General features: G+C 41.1%; 1 protein-coding gene across 1 annotated transcript in view; it reads left to right on the top strand.

Moving 5' to 3' along the window:
* Positions 1-21,803, top strand: part of mypn (myopalladin) — a 247,250-nt gene that overhangs the window by 88,318 nt on the left and 137,129 nt on the right. Inside the window, exons 5-8 of the mRNA XM_048609091.1 lie at positions 4,108-4,234; positions 6,496-6,567; positions 17,976-18,117; positions 20,361-20,384. Coding sequence (XP_048465048.1) covers positions 4,108-4,234; positions 6,496-6,567; positions 17,976-18,117; positions 20,361-20,384 — 365 coding nt within the window. The remainder of the gene's footprint in view (positions 1-4,107; positions 4,235-6,495; positions 6,568-17,975; positions 18,118-20,360; positions 20,385-21,803) is intronic.

Here is a 21,803-nt window from a genome sequence, read left to right as displayed (position 1 = left end):
CTGCTTTAAGCCCATTTATGACAAAGTTTTCAGATTCACTGCTACCACCCCAAAAAAATCATCTACATGCATCATAAAGATGCCTGAAAACTGCCTCTCATGCCAGTAAAACATGGCAGGCTTCACTGTTAACTGAAAACAACTAAATTTTAGTAATACAAACCTTACTGAGAAGTACAAAACTAGGCTATATACACATTTATTTAACTTCCAGAGTGTGCCCACTGTATTTGGTGTCTCTTTTTAAGGATGAAGAAACACTTATTTCTTAATTGATCTTCCTGCACTAATGCAGTTTTGATATCAACTGAGCTACACTATTTACATTTGTGCTCATAAAGCTAAGAAAATGTTCAAAATTGCTTTCCTGCCATTGGTGAATCTACAATTATATGTTGATTCTTCTTTAAAACTCTGTGCCATTGGCCCTGCTTTAGTCTTTCAAATCCGATCAAGGGACACCTTTTCGTTGCACATCCGCCTCTGTGATAGCTGGTTGTGTCCTATGTTGCACCCCTGTGTCCACTCCAAATTCTCTACAGGTTTGTAGTCCTTGTTGTGTGACATCTTTTATTAATATGTCTTCTCATTTGTTTATGGCCATGAGTTCCCAATCATGTGGACTTCTGTTCCTGGCTGTAGTTTTGGTTTGTATTTCATATCTTGTCCTTGTTAAACTGAGCTCTCCATCTTGCCTTCTATCTCTTTTCAAATTGCTACTGTTTGACCTCCCAACCCCTCTCCTATTAATGGAATTCCTTTCAATGTTTTGTGATCTATTTATTGGAGTGAGTTCTCTCTCAGTCCCACTATTTAAGCTTCACTGCGTTTTTTTGCCTCCCATCTTTTTACTTCTAATGTACTTTGTAATTCCTAATCCCATGGACCTTCTAACCCTAATCATTCACATATAGCCAGCTTTTATATTCTTCAGTGGTCTTCCCTGGTCTACTTATAATTGTTACAGTTCTCAATTGATTAGCCCGTTCTAATAAATATTTGACATTAATACCCACTTTTTGTAGTTGTCTTTGAACCAATGGCCTCGTATTAGATCTGCCCATCATCAGACAGACTATCAATTGTGACAGTTTGATCCTCATAACTGTGTAGCATTTGGGTATTACAGGTACCTGCATCCTTATTAGTGTTTACAATTTCTTCAGAATCTGCAAATTTGTAATCTGTATCATGCAATCTTGAAGACTGTACCCAAACAGTCTGGTTCCCATGTTGTACAATTATTATGTTTCCACCTTAACAAAATCTTCCCTGGGCCTCTCCATTCTTTAAGCCTGTCTTAACTTATAATAAACCATTTCTCCCTGATTGAGCCTGGTTTTTAATGGTCTTATCTTATACCTTGAGGTTTGTCAACTTCTTTGAGACTTTGGCTTTAATGAACTCATTCTGCCTTCATGCAAGGCATTCAAATGCTCTGAGAAACTAGAACTAATTGTAGCCCGTGCCCAAACTGGAGCTGATCACTTATTATGAATGAAACTTTAAGATTTCTAACAAAAAAACAGCTGAAATTGACTATAACCTACCAAATTTGTGAAAACACTCATTATAATTTAACCCCTGAAGCCCAGGAATCATTCTTAATCTGTTTTCAAATCAAAAGGTTCCAATTCTGAAAAAAAACTTTGCTTCTTATCCTACTTCTATGTGGTAATGAAAATGCAAAGGCCACACCTTTTTTCCCCTTTGCGTAAAGAATTATCCCAGTTCACTGTTGTAACTCCATTTTTCTGCTGGTCATAAGGCTAATGTTCAGCAAATTTTACTGTTTGAGTTAACCAACTTTACTACCAATGTTGTTCACAAGATCATGTATTTAAATAGAGATCAAATCCACACTTTCAGTGAGAGCTTTATTTCAGTTCACCACACATCATCAAGCTCACACAATACTAATTACTAGCTCCCCATATTTATACAACCAATTCACACCAAATTAACTCTTAATTAAAATATCCATCACCTGTTCCCTTGTTCTTTTAGGTCTTAGGCATTCCTTCATACCTTATTAGACGGGAATCAATTTCACTACCCTGAGCTGTATGAAACCCCGCCAACATCCTTTATCTAGCTTTACACACGTTTTGCTATCCGAATAAGGTACCAACTAGGAACATTAGCATTTAAGAGCAGGAGTAGGCCACTTGTCTCTTTTGAGCCTATTCTACCATTCAATAAGATCCTGGCTGGTCAGTTGTGATCTCAGCTTTGTTTTCCTGTCTGTATCCCATAACCCTTGATTCCTTTGTCTACCAAAAGTTGAACCTATTTTTCAATAAATTTAAAAGCCCAGCCTCCATTACCCTCTAAAGAAGAACTCCATAATCAAACAATCCTTTGAGGAAAAAAAAATCCCCTCATCTCTTCAAAAGGAAATCTCTTGTTAAACTCTGTTTCTTAGTTTTAATCTCCTAACAGTAGGAAACATCCTCCCATCATCCACTTTATTCAGTCTTCGCAAGGCCTTATCTGCTTTAATAACCTGTCATTCTTCTAAACTCCAATGTGTCTAGGTCTAGGCTGTTTAACCTTTCTTCATAAGACTTTGATCCCAGAAATGAGATGAGTGAGCCTCCACTGAACTGCTTCTAAAAAAATTGTATTTTTTTTTCAAACAAGGAAAGCAGAATTGTACAAAAAAACACAGTACTCCAGATATGGTCTTACCAAGGCACTGTACAGCTGTAATAAAACTTCCCTAGTTTTATGTTTCATTCTCCCTCCAGTAAATGACAAGATTCCACTTGCCTTCTTCAGTTTACTGGACCTGTATGCTACCTTTGTCATTCATGTACCAGGGCACCTAGATTCCTCTTTACCACCGAGTTCTGCTATCCAGATTGCCCTCTTTGGTTTCTAGCAGTGAGATGCAAATTCTAGCCAATGCTCCAGAAACGAACAAAGGATTTTGGTCAGTCTGTCTGGCTTCTGCTAATCCTCCAGCTTACTCCTGTCACTTCTATTTTTACCTGATGCAAGCTCATCAATGAAATTTCTTCCTTACCTGAGAAGACCAACGGGCCAGCATCGAAAAATTCCCTAATCTAGCACCTCTTATCATCCCCACCAGTGGAAATCAGCTGATAGCCACCGTGGGGCCCATCTCCAATGGACCCTCAGAACCTCCCCTGCCAACCTTTGTCACCACTCAACCCCATGGCCCTTTCAAACCCCTGTATCAACATAGTGCCAAATCATGCAAAACATTAGCCTCCTCTACCCTACCAACTGATGCCAACCCTCCACCCTTTGCTCTTAAAACCTCAACGCCAACTTACCCGCTATCCACCATGGACAGACCTTAGGAGCTTAATGAAAGAAATGAAATAACATTAAGTATTTTGTTACAAACTTCATTAAATTAAAAAAAAAATTGATAAAAGACCATTCAATGCGATTAAGTCACTTCAATATATAACCCCTTATAAAAACAAACATTTGTATCCATAGCCCGACGTCAAACACAGCTAATCCTTTGAAACAATTTGAAGCTGTCAGTCAAATTTTGAACTTACAAGTCCCCCGCTTTGATTTTGTTGTGGAAGCAGTCAGATAGCACTAATAATATAATGACAGAAAAATGCAGAGTTTTGGGATTGAAATTACTTGATGGTTTTATAGTTCTACAGACTTCATCCGCTTTTTTGCACACTTTCATGTTTGTGTCCGACGACAGAAAGTGTTGCCTGTTAATTCTGTTGATTTCTCCAAAGATGCTCCCAAACCTGTGGAATATTTCCAGCATTTTGCTTTTATTTCAGATTTTCAACACCTGACTATATTTTACTTTTGTAATATCTTTTGTATTAGTGTTGGTCAGAATGGTAGCTAATTACAGACAAGTGCACACTTTATAAAGAAAACCATAAGTATACATTCCAAGGTAGGAATCAATCTCAGGGAAAACAAAGTAATGTTACCCCATTTCAATCATATTTCAATAATGCTGCAATTGTTCATAATGTATGAAAAAGTGTATAGATTTTAGTTTTTAGTCAATGCTTTTTAAATTTCAGATTATGTAATACTAAAAATTGTGAGTCAGAAAGCATTGTGTTTAACTGTATCGTATCTTACAAATAGGGTTCAGGATAAGATTGACATTACTGTTGCAACTTCGCCTCCTCCCTCCAACCCTGCAACAGTTCATTCAGAGTTTCACCAGTCACAACCTACAGTCAACCAGGCTCCAGTGCGACCTCTTCAGCAGGTATTGTTGATTCAAAGCTCTGTCTTCTTTACGCTGGCTCTTCAATTGAAGTTATGTAACCAGTTCTACTTTTCAGCTCAATTCCCATGTTCCCTTGTCCTTTTTTTCTTAAGTTCAAATACCTTTCAATGTTTTGGTGAGAATTTTTCTAGTCCAGTTGAGGCTGCTCTTCGTGCATGTGGGTAACCAAATTCTGTGAAATGGAGTTCAGGTCAGGTCAGGATCTTCACATTACATTGTCCTTTTCTGATTTTCTGTGATCCCGGTTAACCCAGGTTGTTGTGGTGGTCCTCAGTTACAACCTTCTAAAACAAGACCTCTATAGAGGAACCAGTGGGCACATATTCCCAGCGGCCAACAAAGTGCTTGTGTCTGTAGGGCTATACCTACCCAACAACATTCTGTCCCTATCTACTGGTTCTCTGCTGTTGCCAAGCTGTGTGCCACCTTCTGCAGGGAGAGAAGGCAGAGACCTATGTGAGTTTGTAGTAATTTGCATGTAGAGGAGGAAAGGACAGCTATGAGACATGATTGAGTGAGTTACAATAGAATGAGGATGAGTGCTACTGTTGGCAGTTTAGATGGGAATATAAGGTGCCCACAGGGGGAGTAATGCAAGGTGCATGGTCCAGCAACATGGCGCAGAAAACTGCTTGAAAAGGTGCCTGAAAGTGTTGTCACCCACCTTTCCTACCTTCCTGATATACTGGATACACTACATCCAGGCTGGAGGGACCAGATTCCTGCTGTCATCTTCTTTGGTCACTTCCTTTCACACCTATTTGATTAGAGAAGTTGTCTTCTTCCTCCCTTCCTCAGAAGACCATTCCCCACTATAGCCCCTCAGATCTCACAGCAAGATTTCCATGTGAGAATGAGAGCCCTGGGGAGCAGCCATCCCAGGACTCCTCTCCATTTCTGTAATTTTTGCAGCCTCAAGTGCAGATGATCCTTCATAACCCACACTGCATTACCTTTAATTATAAATTCTTCATCACAGCATTCCCTGTGCACCACTTCTTCCCACCACCCCCTCACCCCCCAATCCACATTCTTAACTCTTCGGGTAACCCAAACGTGACATGATAATTCCATGATTGAATTAAAGAGCCATAGCTCAGTCTACTCATTAATAAATCAGGTTCCCTAGCCGAAAATGGTCCGAGGTTCTGGCAAGGATTATGTGCAGAAGATTCTTCCCTTTAAATTTAATGTTACACTCGTTTAAAAAAAGTCCTGGTTTGGGACTTATTGACAATTTAGATTTAGGACGTATTAATTTTGTGGAAAACAATTAATTGCAATCTTTTTCATAAATAAACTAGATCTGATATTAGTGGGCTGTGAAACCTGTAATGAATTGATGTTAACTTGTTATTACAAACCTAAGGATGCCCCTGTTTCAAAGTCATTGGGTGGAAATTAAGCACAAACAATTCCCAAATTGTATTGTGACACATTTTGGTAGGTGTAGAGGGGTAATAATTTTTTTTCCCTCATTTTTGTGATGAAAGCATTTACAGTATTTCTTTCTAATGACAGTGAATTTTTACGATGGAGACAGAGGTGCGCATTACAACATGCTGAGAAATGAAACAAAGACCTATTTAAATAAAGAAATACAAAAACTGCCACAAGTACATTTCTGTTAGCATCTGTAAAAAGTCAAAAACAATGAAATATTTCGAGTATTTGCTGTTCCTCAGAATTCATAGGATCTACCAAGCTGACAAACATCTTTTAAGGGGAACTGATTTTAGTGCTTTGATAGCTATGTTGCTTATACAGCTTGATACACTAATGAGCCAAAGACTAGGATGTAAACCATCTGAGTAATGGCCATGTGCTATCAAGCAGAAAACGCACTAGCAGGACTGCAACTGTATTTGAGTTGCGCACGGTTATCTGTCAGTTTAAGCTCTTAATTGATCTGTTTGAGCTTTTCAAGTAAAATAAGTCTATGCTGCTTAATTTATGTTACAGTATAAAAGAAACCATGGTTTAAAAGAACAGTGAGTATGAGATGGGACTGCAACATAATGACACATTCAAACAGAGTCCATGAGAATGGATCTCCCCAGTGAGGGCCACAGGATGAGTAAGATGGCTGCGGCACCTGAAACATTAATCTTGTCTGTTCTCTTTCCAGATGCAATTGGATCCACTCTGCATTTCCAGACTGTACATTTTTCTTCTTTTAACTTCTGCTAATAATTTTTTTCTTTCTGAGGATGGATAAAACTGTATTATTTTTCCACTAGATACAAAGCCCAACAAATTTATTGCAGGGATTGGATGGACTCCCCCTCATGGCTGCTCCAGTTTTTACAAAGGTATTGTAATTTTAAAGAAATGATTTACTTGATTGATAAACTGATCTATGAACTATGGGTGGGGCAATTTATGTGCAAACCATGTGGCAAAGTTTGCAATGATAAAGCTGTCATATTTTTCAGACAGCAAGCTGCTGTCAGCTTTCTAATAGGCTCGAGAATTGGTCCTACAGCACAGTCCAGATGTTTTTTGCCTGCTCACCTCCCCATATTTTGTGGTACCACTATTGTGCAAAATGGAATAGAACAAATCTAGCAGCTCAGAATTGAGCACCTTTTGAGGTGCTGTGGGCCATCAGCAGCAACGGAATTGTATTTAACTACAATTTGTAACCTCATGAAGCAGCATATCCCCCACTCTGCCATTACAATTGAGCCAGGATTCAATCCTGGGAACAGCACCATGCAAAGGAAAATGAGGTGAACCTACAGAACAGGATTGCATACATAAAACAGAAGCAACATGCAATAGATCGAAATACATAATCTTACACTAATGGATCAAATCAAAGCTCTGCTGTCTTGTCACATTGCTTCGTGAAAGTTTGGATGCTTAAAAAACTTAGAGGAAGAGGTGGCTTTACAAATATCTCCATCTTCAGTGACATGGGAGCCCAGCATATCAGTGCAAAACAAAGAACTGAAGTATTTACAACTATCTTCACTCCAAAAAAATGTCAAGTGGATGTCCCATCTTAGACTCTACCTAAGATACTCACCATTACAGATGCCAGTCTAGTCAATTTGATTCACTCCGGATGATGTAATGAAATAGCTGAGGCAATGGATGTAGCAAGGGCTACGGGCCCTGACAACATCCTGGCTTCAGCACTGAAGACTTGGGCTTCAGTACTAACCATGCAGAACAAATCCAATCCAGTCAATTGCTGCCCCATCAGTCTCCCCCGATTGACAGTGTGCATTATTTTGTACTGTGAGTAGTGCTAGCTAACTGCATTTTTAGCTTCCTGCTCTAACTAGAGATTGTGACACAGGGATATTGAAAGAGGAGGCCTGAACACCAAAGATGGACAAGTGCTGGGTTGGTGTGTTTCCTCTTTTTTGTACAACATTTTATTCCACAAGTCAGTCTAATTAATAATGTTGAGCGGGATACACGCTGAAGGAGGTTGGAGCAGCAGGAATAATGAGGAATCTGTTTCTGTTGGGGTCAAAAAATTGGGGTGTCTGGATTTTACCATAGTGTGATCCCCATGGTAGTCTTCACATTTATTCTAATTCACAGGATGTAGGATGTCGCTGGCTGTGCCAGCATTTATTGCCCATCCCTAATTGCCCAGAGGACAGTTAAGAGTCAACCACATTGTTGTGGGTCTGGAGTCACATGTAGGCCAGACCAGATGAGGATGGCAGTTTCCTTCCCTAAAGCACATTAGTAAACCAGATGAGGTTTTCCAACAATCAACAATGGATTCATGGTCATCCCCAGGACTCTTACTTCCAGATTTTTATTGAATTCAACCGTAGGGTATAAGTATTAAAGGGATGAACTTTTCTGATCTCCAAATGAATAAATGCCATCAAGGCTAATAAATAGTTCTGTGAAGAGAGAAATTACGCTCATTGAACCAGTCCAAAATAGATTCAGAACGTAGATGAAACACAAACTGAGCCAGTTGGATTTAAAAAGTATCCTGAAAGCCTGGAACTTAGGGGAGTTTATTTTATTAAATCTGTGTTTTGAAGAACTTGCATATTAAATAACTCAATTTCAAAGATAATAAATACAACAGTTGCTAGATTAGTGAAAGGAAAATTTGAATATCTTAATGTTGAGAAATTATAACCCGTGGATTATAATTAAGAGGACATTGGAGTTAGGCCATCAGAAGAAAGGACAAGAAGCGCTATTTTATGTAATAGGGTTTATACTGTTCGTATGCTGAATCACAAGAAGTTGTGCAGAAAAGCACGAAATGGAATCAAAATACTAACGGAATGTTGACTTCTATCTCACTTTGTTCTGAATGGTGTTAAGCATCTTGAATGTTGTTGGAGCTTCCCCCATCTATGCAAGAGGGGAGCATTCCATCACACTTCCGGCTTGTGCCTTGGAGACTGGACGGGCTTTGGGCAGTAAGGAGGTGAATTACTCGCTGCAGGATTCCTAATCTCTGACTTGCTTTCGTATATGGCTAGTCCACTTCAGTTTCAAGATGTTGATAGTTGGGGAATTAATAATGATAATACGGTTGAATGCCAAGGAGAGATGTTTAGATTTTCTCCTGTTGGAGATGGCCGTTGCTTGGCATTTGTGAGGTGTGAATGTTAGTTGTCACTTTTCAGCCCAAACCTTAATATTGTCCAGGTCTTGCTGCATTTGGACATGCACTGCTTCAGTATTTAATGAGTTGCAAAAGGTGCTGAACATTGTGCAATCAGCAGTGAACATTCCCACTTCTGATCTTATGTTGGAGGAAAGGTCATTGATGAAGCAGCTGAAGATAGTTGGGCCTAAGACATTACCCTGAGGAACTCCTGCATAGATGTCCTGAAGCTGAGATGACTAACCTCAAACCGCCACAACCATCTTCCTATATATCATGTATGACTCCAACCAGTGGAGAGCATTGTCCCCTGTTCCCATTGACTCCAGTTTTGTTAGGGCTCCTTGATGTCACAGTCTGGCAAATGCAACTTTGATGCCAAGGGTCTCACTCTCACCTCACCTCTGGAATTCAGCTCTTTTGTTTATCCTTGAACCATGGTTGTGATGAGGTCAAGAGCAGAGTGCCCCTGGCAGAACCCAAACTGAGCATCAGTAAACAGATAATTGCTGAGCACGTGCTGCTTGATAGCACTGTTGATGACTCCTCCCTTCACTTTACTGATGATTGAGAGTAGACTGATGGGGTGATAGCAACTTCGCTTGGGGGGTTGCAATTTCTGGAATACGAGTCTTCAGTACTGTTGCGAGAATGTTTTCAGGATCCATATCCTTTACCGTATACAGTGCTTCCAGCCATTTCTTGATATTACACAGAGGTGAACCAAATTTATAGATGTATCTGTGATGCTGAGGTCCTCTGGTAGAGCTGAGATGGACCATCCACTCAGCACTCCTGGATGCAGATTTTTGCAAATCCTTCAGCTTTGTTTTTCCCACCGATGGGCTAGGCTTGTTGAGTCTCCTCCTCCAGTGCGATGTTTAATTGTCCACCACAATTTATAACTGGATGTTACAGGGCTGCAGAGTTTTTGTCTCATCCATTAGTTGTGGAATCACTTAGCTCTGGCTGTCACTTGCTGCTAATGCTATTTGGCACACAAGTCGGCCTGTTTGGTAGCTTCACCCCAGTTTGACACCTTGTTTTTAGGTATACTTGGTGCTACTCCTGGCATGCCCTGCTGCACTCTCCATTGAACCAGGGGCGATCCCCTGGCTTGGTAGGTAGAGTGGGAGATACACTGGACCATAAGGTTGTAGGTTGTGTTGGAATATGATTCTGCTGCTACTGATGGCCCACAGCATCTCATGGATGCCCAGTCTTGAGTTGCTAGATCTGTTTGAAGTCTATCCCATTTAACACAGCAATGTTGTACCACACAACATGATATAAGATATTCTCAATGCAAATGTGGGACTTCAACTCCAAAAGGACAGTGCAGTGGTCATTCTTACTGATGCTGTCATAGCAGATTCAATGCAGCTGAAGAATTAGTAAGGTCATGTATATTTTTCCCATTTGTTGGTTTCCTCACCACCTGTCATAGACCTGGCCTAGCAACTATGACCTTTAGGACCCAACCAGCTCAATCAGTAGTGCTGCTGCTGAGCGACTCTTGGTGATGGACATTGAAGTCTCAGAGTGTCTTCTGTACGTCTGTACCTCCTCCTGGTGGTTTTAACATGGAGGATTACTGATTCATCAGCTGAAGAGGCAGGGAAGCTGCATATGGTTATCAGCAGGGGGTTTCCTTGCTCATGTTTGACCGTTGCAATAAGATTTCAAACGGCTGAGTCAATATTGAAGACTCCTAGGGCAGCTCCCACCTGAGTGCATACCACAATGCCATACCTCAGGGATGGTGAATGTGTTGTCTCATACTTAGTGTGTGCAATGTGATTACCTGAGTATAAGTATGTCAGTCTGTGGGACACACATTTATTCTGCAGATGTTAGCAACGAATGTCAACAGTGCTGAATTTGCTGTCGTCATTTCCGGTGCCTTAGCCAACACCAGATGGTCTGCCTGGTTTCACTTAGCTATGGAGTGGCTTGCTAGGCCATTTCAGAGGCCAGTTAAAAGTCTGGATTCACATGTAGCACAAATAAGGACAGCAATTTCTTTTGATAAGGCATATTAGGTGAATCAAATGTGTTTTTATGACATGGTTTCATGGTCATCATTAAACCATATTAAATCATTAGCCTTTTAATTCCAGTTATTTGATTATTTATTTATTTATTTATTTATTTAATTCATAGCCATGTACTATGTTGGGATTCAAATCCAGGTCCCCAGAACATTGCCTGGGCCTCTGGATTACAAGTCAAACCTGGAACCATTGGGTATCAGGTGGGAAACTGCCTGCTGGTTAGAGTCATAACTGGCACATAGGAAGATGGCTGTGATTGTTGGAGATCAGTCATCTCAGCTCCAGTCATCTCAGCTCTGCAGGAGTTCCTCAGGGTAGTGTTCTAGGCCCAACTGTCTTGTGCCATGCTAGCTCTGTGATTAGCACTGCTGCCTCACAGCACCAGGGAGCCAGGTTCAATCCCAACCTCGGGCTACTGTCTGCGTGAGTTTGCACATTCTCCCCATCTCTGCATGGGTTTCCTCTGGGTGCTCTGGTTTCCTCCCATTGTCCAAAGATGTGCAGGCTAAGTGGATTGGCCATGCTAAATTGCCCACAATGTTGAGGGATGTGTAGGTTAGATGGATTAGCCATGGGATATGCAGGGTTACAGGGATAGGGTATAGGAGTCTAGGTGGAATGCTGTTCAGAGGGTCAGTGTGAACTCGATGGACTGAATGGCCTGTTTCCACACTGTAGAGATTCTGATTCTATGATCTTCAGCTGCTTCATCAATGGCTTTCCCTCCATGATAAGGTCTAGGCAGCTACAAACTAACAAAGCCCTCGAGGAGTAGAAAAAAATTAGGAAGGGACTTAAACACAGCATTTGTAAAGCTAAAATGGGCCATGAAATGTCTTCAGCAAGCAGGGTCAAGGAGAATCCCAAGGCTTCATATTAGAAGAAAGAGAGTAGCAAGGGAAAGAGTAGGCCCCCTCAAGGACAAAGCAGGGAAGTTATACATTGGAGCCAAGGAAGTGGGAGAGATCCCTAATGAGTATTTTGCATCGATATTCACCGAGGAGAAGGACATGACTGACGTTAAGGTCAGGGATCAGTGTGTGAATACTCTAAAGAATGTCAATATATTAAAAGAGGAAGCTTTGGGTATCCTAAATTGCACTAAGGTAGACAAGTCCCCAGGGCCAGAAGGGATCTATCCCAGGTTGCTGCAAAAGGCAAGGGAAGAAATAGCTGGGGCAATAGCAGATATCTTCACATCCTCTTTGACCACAGGTTAGGTTCCAGAGGACTGGAATTTAGCCAATATTGTTCCTTTGTTTAAGAAAGGAAGCAGGGATAATTCAGGAAATTATAGACCGGTGAGTCTGACATCTGTGGTGGGGAAGGTCTTGGAGAAGATACTGAGGGACAGGATATATACATATTTGGAAGAAAATGGACTAGTTAGCAACAGGCAGCATGGATTCGTACAGGGAAGGTAATGTCTCACCAACCTGATTGAATTTTTTGAAGAGATGATTATTGATGAAGGAAGAACTGTGGATGTAGTTTATATGGACTTTAGTAAGGCATTTGATAAAGTCCCACATGGCAGATTGTTACAAAAACTAAAATCACATGGGATTTGGGGTGGGCTGGCTAGATGGCTAGATGGATTGGACATAAAAGACAAAGGGTAGCGGTGGAAGGGTGTTTTTCAGAATAGAGACTGGTAACTAGTGGTGTTCCACAGGGATCAGTCTTGGGTCCTCTGTTGTTTGTAGTATATATCAATGATCTGGAGGAAAATGTGGGTGGTCTGGTTAGCAAGTTTGCAGATGACATGAAGATTAGTGGACTTGCTGATAGTGCCAACGTTTGTGAAATGATACAACAGGGTATAGATAGATTAGCAACTGGGTACAGAAATTGCCGATGGAGTTTAATACAGACAAACGCTAGGTGATGCATTTTGGAGGATTAAATTTAGATGTGAATTATACTGTAAATGGCAGAATCCTTAGGAACATTAGTATACGGACGGACCTGGGTGTGCAGGTCCACAATTCCCTAAAAATGGCAACACAGGTGGCCAAAGTAATTAAGAAGGGATGCTTGCCTTCATCAGCTGGGGCATGGAATACAAGAGTTGGTAAACCATGTTGCAGCTATATAAAACCCTTGTTAGGCCGCATTTGGCGTATTATGTGCAGTTTTGGTCACCACATTACCAGAAGGAGGTGGAAGCTTTGGAGAGCTTACAGAGAAGGTTCACGAGGATGTTGTTCAGTCTCAAGGGCACTGGCTCTGAGGAAAGGTTAAAAAAGACTAGAATTGTTTTCACTGGAAACACTTTGGCAGAGAGGACACCTGACAGAGGTCTACAAAATTATGACAGGCACAGATAGGGTGGATAGTCAGAGGCTTTTTCCCAGGGTTGAAGCTTCAATTGCAAGGGGGCACAGGTTCAAGGTGAGAGGACAGACGTTTAAGGGAGATGTGCGAGGAAAGTTTTTCATACAGAGAGTGCTAGGAGCCTGGAATGCACTGCCAGAGGAAGTGGTGAAAGCAGGCATGTTGGCGACATTTAAGAGGCATCTGGATGGTTACATGAATAGGGAGGGAATAGAGGGATACGGACCGAATAAGGGCAGGTTTGTTTTTAGTTTAGTCAGGGCATGATGATCGGCACAGGCTTGGAGGGCCGAAGGGCCTGTTCCTGTGCTGCACTTCTCTTTTGTTCTTTGTTCTCTTTGTCAGAAGGGGAGATGTTCGCTGATGATTGCACAGTGTTCAGCACCATGCGTTACTCCTCAGATACTGAAGCAGTCCGTGTTCAAATGTAACAAGATCTGGACAATATCCAGGCTTGGGCTGACAAGTGGCAAGAAACATTCACACCACACAAATGCCAGGCAATGACTATCACCAACAAGAGACAATCTAACCACCACCATTTGACATTCAATGATGTTATTCTGGTGAATCCTTCACCATCAATATCCTTGGTGTTACCACTGACCAGAAACTCAACTGGAGTCACCAAATAAACACAATAGCTACAAGAGCAAGTCAGAGGCTAGGAATACTACAGCTAGTAACTCACCTCTTGACTCCCAAAGCCTGTCCACCATCTACAAGGCACAAGTCAGGAATGTGATGGAATGCTCCTATTTGCCCGGATGGGTGCAGCTCCAACAACAAAACCAATCCAGGGCAAAACAGCCCACTTGATTGGTACCACATCCACAAAATTCCAACACCAATGCCCAGCACCAGTGCGCACTAAGTACAAAATGGACTGCAGAAATTCACCAAAGTTGCTCAGACAACACCTTCCAAACTCATGACCACTTCCATCTAGAAGGACAAAGACAGCAGATACATGGGAGTACCACCACCTGCAAGTTGAACTCCAAGCCACTCACCATCCGGACTTGGAAATATATCGCTGTTCGTTCAGTATCTCTGAATCAAAATCCTGGAATTCCCTCCCTAATGGCATTGTAGTCAACCCACAGCAGGTGGATTGCAGCAGTTCAAGAAGGCAGCTCACCACCACCTTCTCAAGGGCAATTAGGAACGGGCAATAAATGCTGCTCAGTCCAGCGATGCCCAAGTCCTGTGAAAGAATAATAAAAAGAAAGACAATCCACTCTGCCTACCCCATATATTGATATATTGAACTTGAAGGGAGTACAAAACACGTTCACCAAAATAAAACAGAACTTTAAGGGTTAATTTGTAAGACAGGTCACTGGAATATTGCTTGCATTTAGAAGATTATGTGGGGATCTAGTTGAGAAATATAAAATGAAGGGTTTAATACGGTAAATACACAAATGTATTTCCTCTGGTGGAGTAATCCAAAGCAAGGGGGCTCTTAATACTTGAGGTAAGTCACTTGGCAGAGATATCCAGAAGTTCCTTTCCACATAAAATGTTCGGAAAATCTGATTTATGTTTGTTAAGATTATCAAGGGATAAAGGGCAAGGGCAGGTAGAGATCAGTTATGATTTAACTAAATGGCGAAATGGCCAGGTTTGAGGAGCTAACAAGCTTAAGCCTGATCATATGTTTCATGTTCAAAGAGATGATATTAAATAGAATTGCAAACTGTTTGAGAGTTATATTTTTCATGATATTGCATGAAAAATAAAAACTATATTCATTTAATTGTACCGTAATACTGATTAATCAACTTTCTGTAAGATTAAGGAAATTGATGTGATGCCTGTAATATCACAGCACATACAATGAGGCCTTTTTTCACTTTCTGAACTTTGGTCATACATAATTTGATAATAAATGCAAAGGGTATTCTCCAGAATGTAGTGATACAAAGTAAAGACTTGCATTCATATAGTGCTTTCAATGATTACTGGATGTCTCAAAATACTGTATTGGCAATGAAGTACATCTTTTGTTTGAGATATTGTTTAAGGATAAAATCATGGCCAGGACACAGGGAATGCTCACCCAATCGCATAGAAATAGTAACACAGAGGATTTTACATTCACCCAAGCTTTAGTCTAATGTCTCATCCAAAAGAGCAGCCCAAGCCATGGAGTGGGACTTGAGCCCATATAACCAACCGTGTCATGCCTGACACAGTTAATTTATGCGAGCAATCAGGCTGGAGAAATTCCTGTTCGCCAATAAAACAGGAAGCAAAGGCAGCTCTCCTGTAACATTCGCAAAATCATACAGCACAAAAGAAGCCCTTCGGCCCATCAAGTCCATACTGCCAAAAATATACCACTAGCTACACTGGCCCCACTTGTCCACACTAAGCCCATAGCCTTAAATGTTATTATATTGCAAGTGTTCATCCAAGTACTTTTTCAAGATTGTGAGGTTACCCACCTTGACTACCCTCCCAGGCAGTGCATTACAGACCTTACCAACCTCTGGGTGAATGTTTATTTCCTCAAATTCCCCACTAAACCTTCGACCTTTCACTTTAAATATGTGTCCCCTAGCTCTTGAGCCTTTGGGAACAACTGCTTTCTATTCACTGTGATCATGCCCCTCATATTTTTATATACCTCCGTCAGACCCCCCTCAACCTTCTGTGCTGTAAAGAAAACAGCCCAAACTTATCTAACTTCTGATCATCGCTGAAATGCTCCGCCTCAGACAACATCCTAAGGAATCTCCCCTGCACTCCCTCCAGTGCAATTACATCCTTCCTATTGTGTGGGGACCAAAACTGCTCACAGTACTCCAGCTGTGGCTTAAATAAAGTTCTGTACATCTTCAACATGACCTGCTCATATAATTTATGTCATAACTGACAAAGGTATCTGTCCCATGAGCCTTGTAATACCCTATTAACCTGCCCTGCCACCTTCAAGGGATCTGTGGGCATACACCTCAAGATCCCTCTGTTCCTCTGAACATCCTAGTGCCTTTCCATTCATTGAGAATTCCCTTGTCTTGTTCCCTCTTCCAAAGTGCATCACACCTCCCAAGTGTTGAGCTCAATTAATTTGGACTGGGCAATGTAAATATCATTGTACCTACATTTATCTTCCTCACCCAGATCATGGATGCTATAGGAATCTAGAAAGGAATTTCCATCCTTGACATTTGTTACAACTTTGATCGCTATAAAAAGCGGAAAAACTGGGATAAACAAAACCTTACTGTGAAGAAAAGGTGACCTCCATAGCAACAGAAATTATGCAAATTAATACTACTTCTTTTTGAATTAAAAAAATACACATTCACAATTGGTTTACCCAACAAAACTAATTCAGCAGACCAAGCCAAGAGATGTGCATGGGGAGTGTTTTTTTATTATTACTCCTTGGAATGACAGCACCAGTGGCAAAATCAGCATTAATTGCTCATCCCTAACTTCTCTGAAAAGATGGTGTTGATCCATTTTCTCAAACTGCTACAAACCATCTAGTTTAGGTGCGCCTTGGTTCTGTTGGTAAGAGAGTAGAAGAATTTTGCCCTAGAGACTGAATATAGCTGCAGATGCAGATGGTGTGTGGATTGGAGGGAAACCTGGAGATGGTGGAGTTCTCATGTATCTGCTGCTGTTGTCCTTGGGGGTAGGGGTCATGGTTTAGAAATCAGAGGGGGCATAGTGAGTTACTGCAGTGCATAGATGTAGATGCTGCTAACACTGTCCATTGGTGCTAAAGGGAGTGAATATTGAAAGTAGTGGATGGGGTGCTAATCAAATGGGCTGTCCTAACATTGTTGTTGAGCTTCTTGATACTTTCTGTTATAGCTGCATACAATAATGCCACGACATTTAATTTTAACAGCTGCAGAGAAAAAGAAACCTCTGTTCAATGTTTTATGCTCGAGCTTAAGTGAACTCTATTGTTCTCATATACAGAAGGAAGGAGGATGAGATAAAAGATTAATCTCTTGTCCTCCTGAGGATCAGTCCACTACACTGTCAAATAAAATGAGGATCCTGAATGAGGAATCTACTTCCATCTTGACGTCTAACTTGCAATTTCAGTTTAAACACCTTCTGAATTCAATGAATGAAATTAATCCAACAATACACATTGGCAAAAACTTTTGGAAAAGTTGAAATGTACTCATAACTACCTTCCCAATGTTTGGAATTGTCTTGATATCACTTTTACTGGCTCTTTGCAAGTTTCATGACTAACTCTCAAGTTATGTATTTTCTAGAAGCTTTGATTTCATACTATCAAGTCAATAATATATGCAGCAGCTCTGTGAGTTAGTTCTTTGTACTATGAAACCGAATGTGTTTCTGGGGCAAATTCTACCTGAAAACAAAAAAAGCTTTCAGGCAATTTGGTAAAAATCTTAAAGTACAAGGATGTTGCTATTTCTCCGTGTATATATCTATGTCTTGTACGATCACCTTGTACTATTTATGATCAATCTAATATTTCCTCCATCCATTCCACGTGTTTATTTAAATAGAAATTGGAATTTTTAGTACATTTATCTCTTCCACATGTCAGTGCATTGTGAACAATAACAAATAATATACTCTCAAAATTTAAAAGGTACCTTATGAACTGAAATATGTAAAGGGCATTTTGGGTACTTTTTATATTGCTTTGTAAAGCAAGAATGTAAGTACTTAGCCAAAGAAAGAAATATTGCTGTCAAATTAATATGTGCATGATTTGCAGCCATTGCAAGATGTGACAGCCAAAGAGGGGCAGCTGGTTGTGTTGGAATGCCGAATTAAAGGATCACCATTCCCAAAAATCGAATGGTACAGGGAGGAAACTTTAATAGAAGATTCTCCTGATTTTCGAATCCTGCAGAAAAGTGAGTGTCTGTTATTTCATTGGTGACTAATTAACACAGCAAATCCCATATACCTATTCTAGAATTGTGTTAATTGGAAGTCTGTATAGAAAGTTCAACAGGTAGAGATAAGTTTCCTTTTGTAGGCAAGAAATATTTGGCCAATGTCCACATTGATAGGTAGATCCCAGGGTTGTACCTGTGATGGAATAGTTTTACTTGGGGCATAACAAGTAAGGCATAAACCTTCAACATTACAGGGGGATATTGTCAATGCCCATAGTCTTTGCGTTTCAGTGTGCTCAGCCAATGTGGAACCAATCATATTGGTTGAAGATTGGCACCTGTAATACTGGGCACTTGAAGAGAAGGCTGAGGTGGATGGTCCAGCGTTGTCTTCTGCACTAGTAATGACAAAAAGAGGGCTATTTAATGCTGTGAGATTAGATATCATATTATTATGCTGCTGATGACCTACTACATCTCATGGCTCCCCTCTTTAGGACTGCTAACTCTGCCCTATTTAGCATGGGACTAGATCACACAACATAATACAGGGTCTCGTCAGTGTGTAAATAGAATTATGTCTCCACAACCACTCTGCGATGGCCACACATACCACATCTATCACGGATGGATACATCTGCAACAAGTAGTTGGTGAGGATGGGTATTTCCTTCATGTTGTTTTTCTCACTGCTTGATGCTGGCCCAGACTGGCAGATATGTCCTTCAGGTCTTAGCTAGCTCAGTGAATAGTGGTGCTACCGAGCCACACTCGGGGCTGGACTTTTGAAGTCTCCCCAGCCTGTGTACCCTTGCTAGCCTCAGATGGCAGATGGGAAGTTTCCTAGTTGACCTGATGACTTCTAAAGTGCAGAATCAGACTCACAGAGCAACTCCCTCCTGACTGTATCACTGTGCAGCCACCTCTGAATTGAATTGAATTGAATTGGTTTTATTGTCACATCTTCTCAAATTATTATAGTGAGAAGTTTATAAGTCGGCACTTGCAGCACCATCTAAGGTACGAAGGTATCTAGGTACAGTCCTTAGTTACCGAATAGAGAAATGAAGAAAACAAAGTTACATTACAGCTATACACAGTATAACCATGGGTCAGAAAAACAAGAAGCAAAGTTAAAAAGATAAACATCGCAGTCTCTCTCCAAAGGCTCGCCACAGCAGATCAGTGCACGGGACCTTCACGCACCGCACTGGGCCATTATTGTCAGGCTCTGCACTGTGCTGCTGGTCACTGACGTTCCCGATTCGAGCTGCTGATCACCAACATCCTGCTCTGTTGCCGGTCACCGATGTCCCCACCGTGGCCACTGGTCACTGGCATTTCCGCTCCAGCCTCTGGTCACTGGTGTCCCTGCTCCAGCCGCTGGCATCTCCACTGACCCTGCTTCGGAGGCTGGGAGTCGGAGGTCGGGTGTCCGAGGCCGAGACAAGGAGAGAGGGAGAAAAATAAAGAAGAGAAAGAACAGGTGGAGCGGAGGAGCTCTGGCTGGAGTATCCTACTCCACCAGTAGATCTGTCCTGCCTCTGAGGTAGAACATACCCAGGAATAGTGCTAGAGAAGTCTGGAACATTGGCTCTGAGGTATGATTCTAAGAACATGACTACATCAAGTCATTTTGTCAATAGCTTGTGCGCCATCTCTCCCATATTTAGTATATAATAATAGTTGATGAGGAGCACTTTTGCAGGATTAATTAGGGAGGGTGTGTCTTTGCATTTGAGTATCTATGTCAATGCTCATTGGTCTGCCCAGTTTTATTCTTCTTAGCCTATCTGCAGTGGTTTGACTGAACTGGGTAGTTTGCTAGGTCATTTCAGAGGCAGTTAACAATTGACCATATTGCTATGGGTCCTGAATCACATAGAGGTCAATCTCAGGAATAACTAGATATTTCCTTCACTGAAGGACATTGGTGGACCAAATGAGTTTTTTAAAACAACAATCTGTTAATTTCATGTTCATCATTGTTCGTAGCAGCTTTTTATTTCATACTTAATAATTGCATGTACATTGTCAAGTTAAGATTTGAAGTTATGTCTCAAAATTCCAGCCTTGAAACTGTTCCCAAATCCTTGGCAAGTTCAGCTGAATTTAAATGTGCTAAAGCTCCAGTTTCAGTTATAGACCTTGACTGTTATTAAATGCAACTTTTTTGTAAATGTTCTCCTAATAAAAATGTCCTAATTAACTTATTTTTTCTCCCATTTTCCTTTTCTGTTATCCTGATGTTTATTTAGAGCCACGTTCAATGAGTGACTCAGGTAAGTGGTTGCATCTTTTGAGTCTTTCTCATCCCTTTCAGCAAAGCCAGCCTTAAGGAAAGGTTTTACAAACTTTTCTGATGAAGGGGAAATGCAAGTGTTCATTCTGTCTTTTTCTTCTCGAGTCTCATAGCAAGCTTCAGCTTTTCTGGAAGTGCAGGCAGGTTATGTACTGCTGGACAAGCTACAGCAATATTTGAGAGCACGTAAACGTAGTGAGGTTATTAAAGATATACAATGTTCAGTAACACTGCAGTTATTTTGTAGCTGCAGCCTAAATCCAAACTTGGCAACTTAGTATGGAGCAAGAATCACTCCATTAGAAGCAAATTTGTCGACCAGGTGGTTGGACAAAGAAGCTTCACTTGTGAATGCACTTGTGTGAGAATTGATGAGGATTTGTGGTCAGTCGAATTGGAATATTACAAAATGAACTCCTTTTGTATGTGTTGGAAACTATTGTGAAAATTACCACAAGCCACCTTTAATTCAGCAATTAATTAAGAAATTATTGAGAGGTCACTGTGCACATAGAGATGAGTATTGGCAACCTGGTATCTCCCCTCACCGACAGTGTAGTGTCACAGCAGCCACAAAGCCATGATGCCCTTGGCACATAGCCAGCATGGCTGACACTCCCTTTCACCTTCTCTCACCCGAGTCACTGTTTAATCACCAAATCACACACTTTACCTGTCCTTAGATGCATCCCATCTAAAGACCCTCTCTGATTCCCCACTACTCTTTCCCCAATGCCCACATCTTGTCATTGTTCAGTAGGAGAACATCACGTACTAGCAAGCATTCGGATAAGTCCAAACTTTTATTGACAGGAGGCATCTTATAGAAGTGTATAAGGTCATGACAGGCACGGATAGGGTGAATGTACTCAGTCTTTTTCCTAGGATTGGGGAATCAAGGACTAGAGGGCATCAGTTTAAGGTAAGAGAGGAAAGAATACATGGGAACCTGAGGGGCAACTTTTTTACACAAAGGGTGATATGCACATGGAATGTGCTGCCAGCTGAAGTGGTTGAGGCAGGTAAATTAACATCATTTAAAAGGCATTTGGACAAATACATGGAGGGAAAGGTTTAGAAGAATATGGGCCAAGTGCAGGGAAATGGGATTAGTGTGGATGGCCATTTTGGTTAGCATGGACCTATTTGGGCCAAAGGGCCTGTCTCTGTGCTGTAGGACTCTACAACTCTATAAGCCAACAAAAGGGAACAGGCTGCAGTTCAGCCCCACAATGCAATGCATCTGCAACAGGCAGATAAGTGAGGATGTGTATTTCCTTCAAGCTGGCATCTTGACCTTGAGCGTCCATGATGGTCTTCTCATCTACTAGAACTAGGTATCATTCAGGTCCAGTCTACCTGTGGTGCCCAAAGCAGCTGAGTTGTGTCAGTGATAAGC

The sequence above is a fragment of the Rhincodon typus genome, chromosome 20 (assembly GCF_021869965.1).
Source record: "Rhincodon typus isolate 14 chromosome 20, sRhiTyp1.1, whole genome shotgun sequence".
Classification (NCBI taxonomy): Eukaryota; Metazoa; Chordata; class Chondrichthyes; order Orectolobiformes; family Rhincodontidae; genus Rhincodon; species Rhincodon typus.
This window is presented reverse-complemented; position numbering and strand designations above follow the sequence as displayed.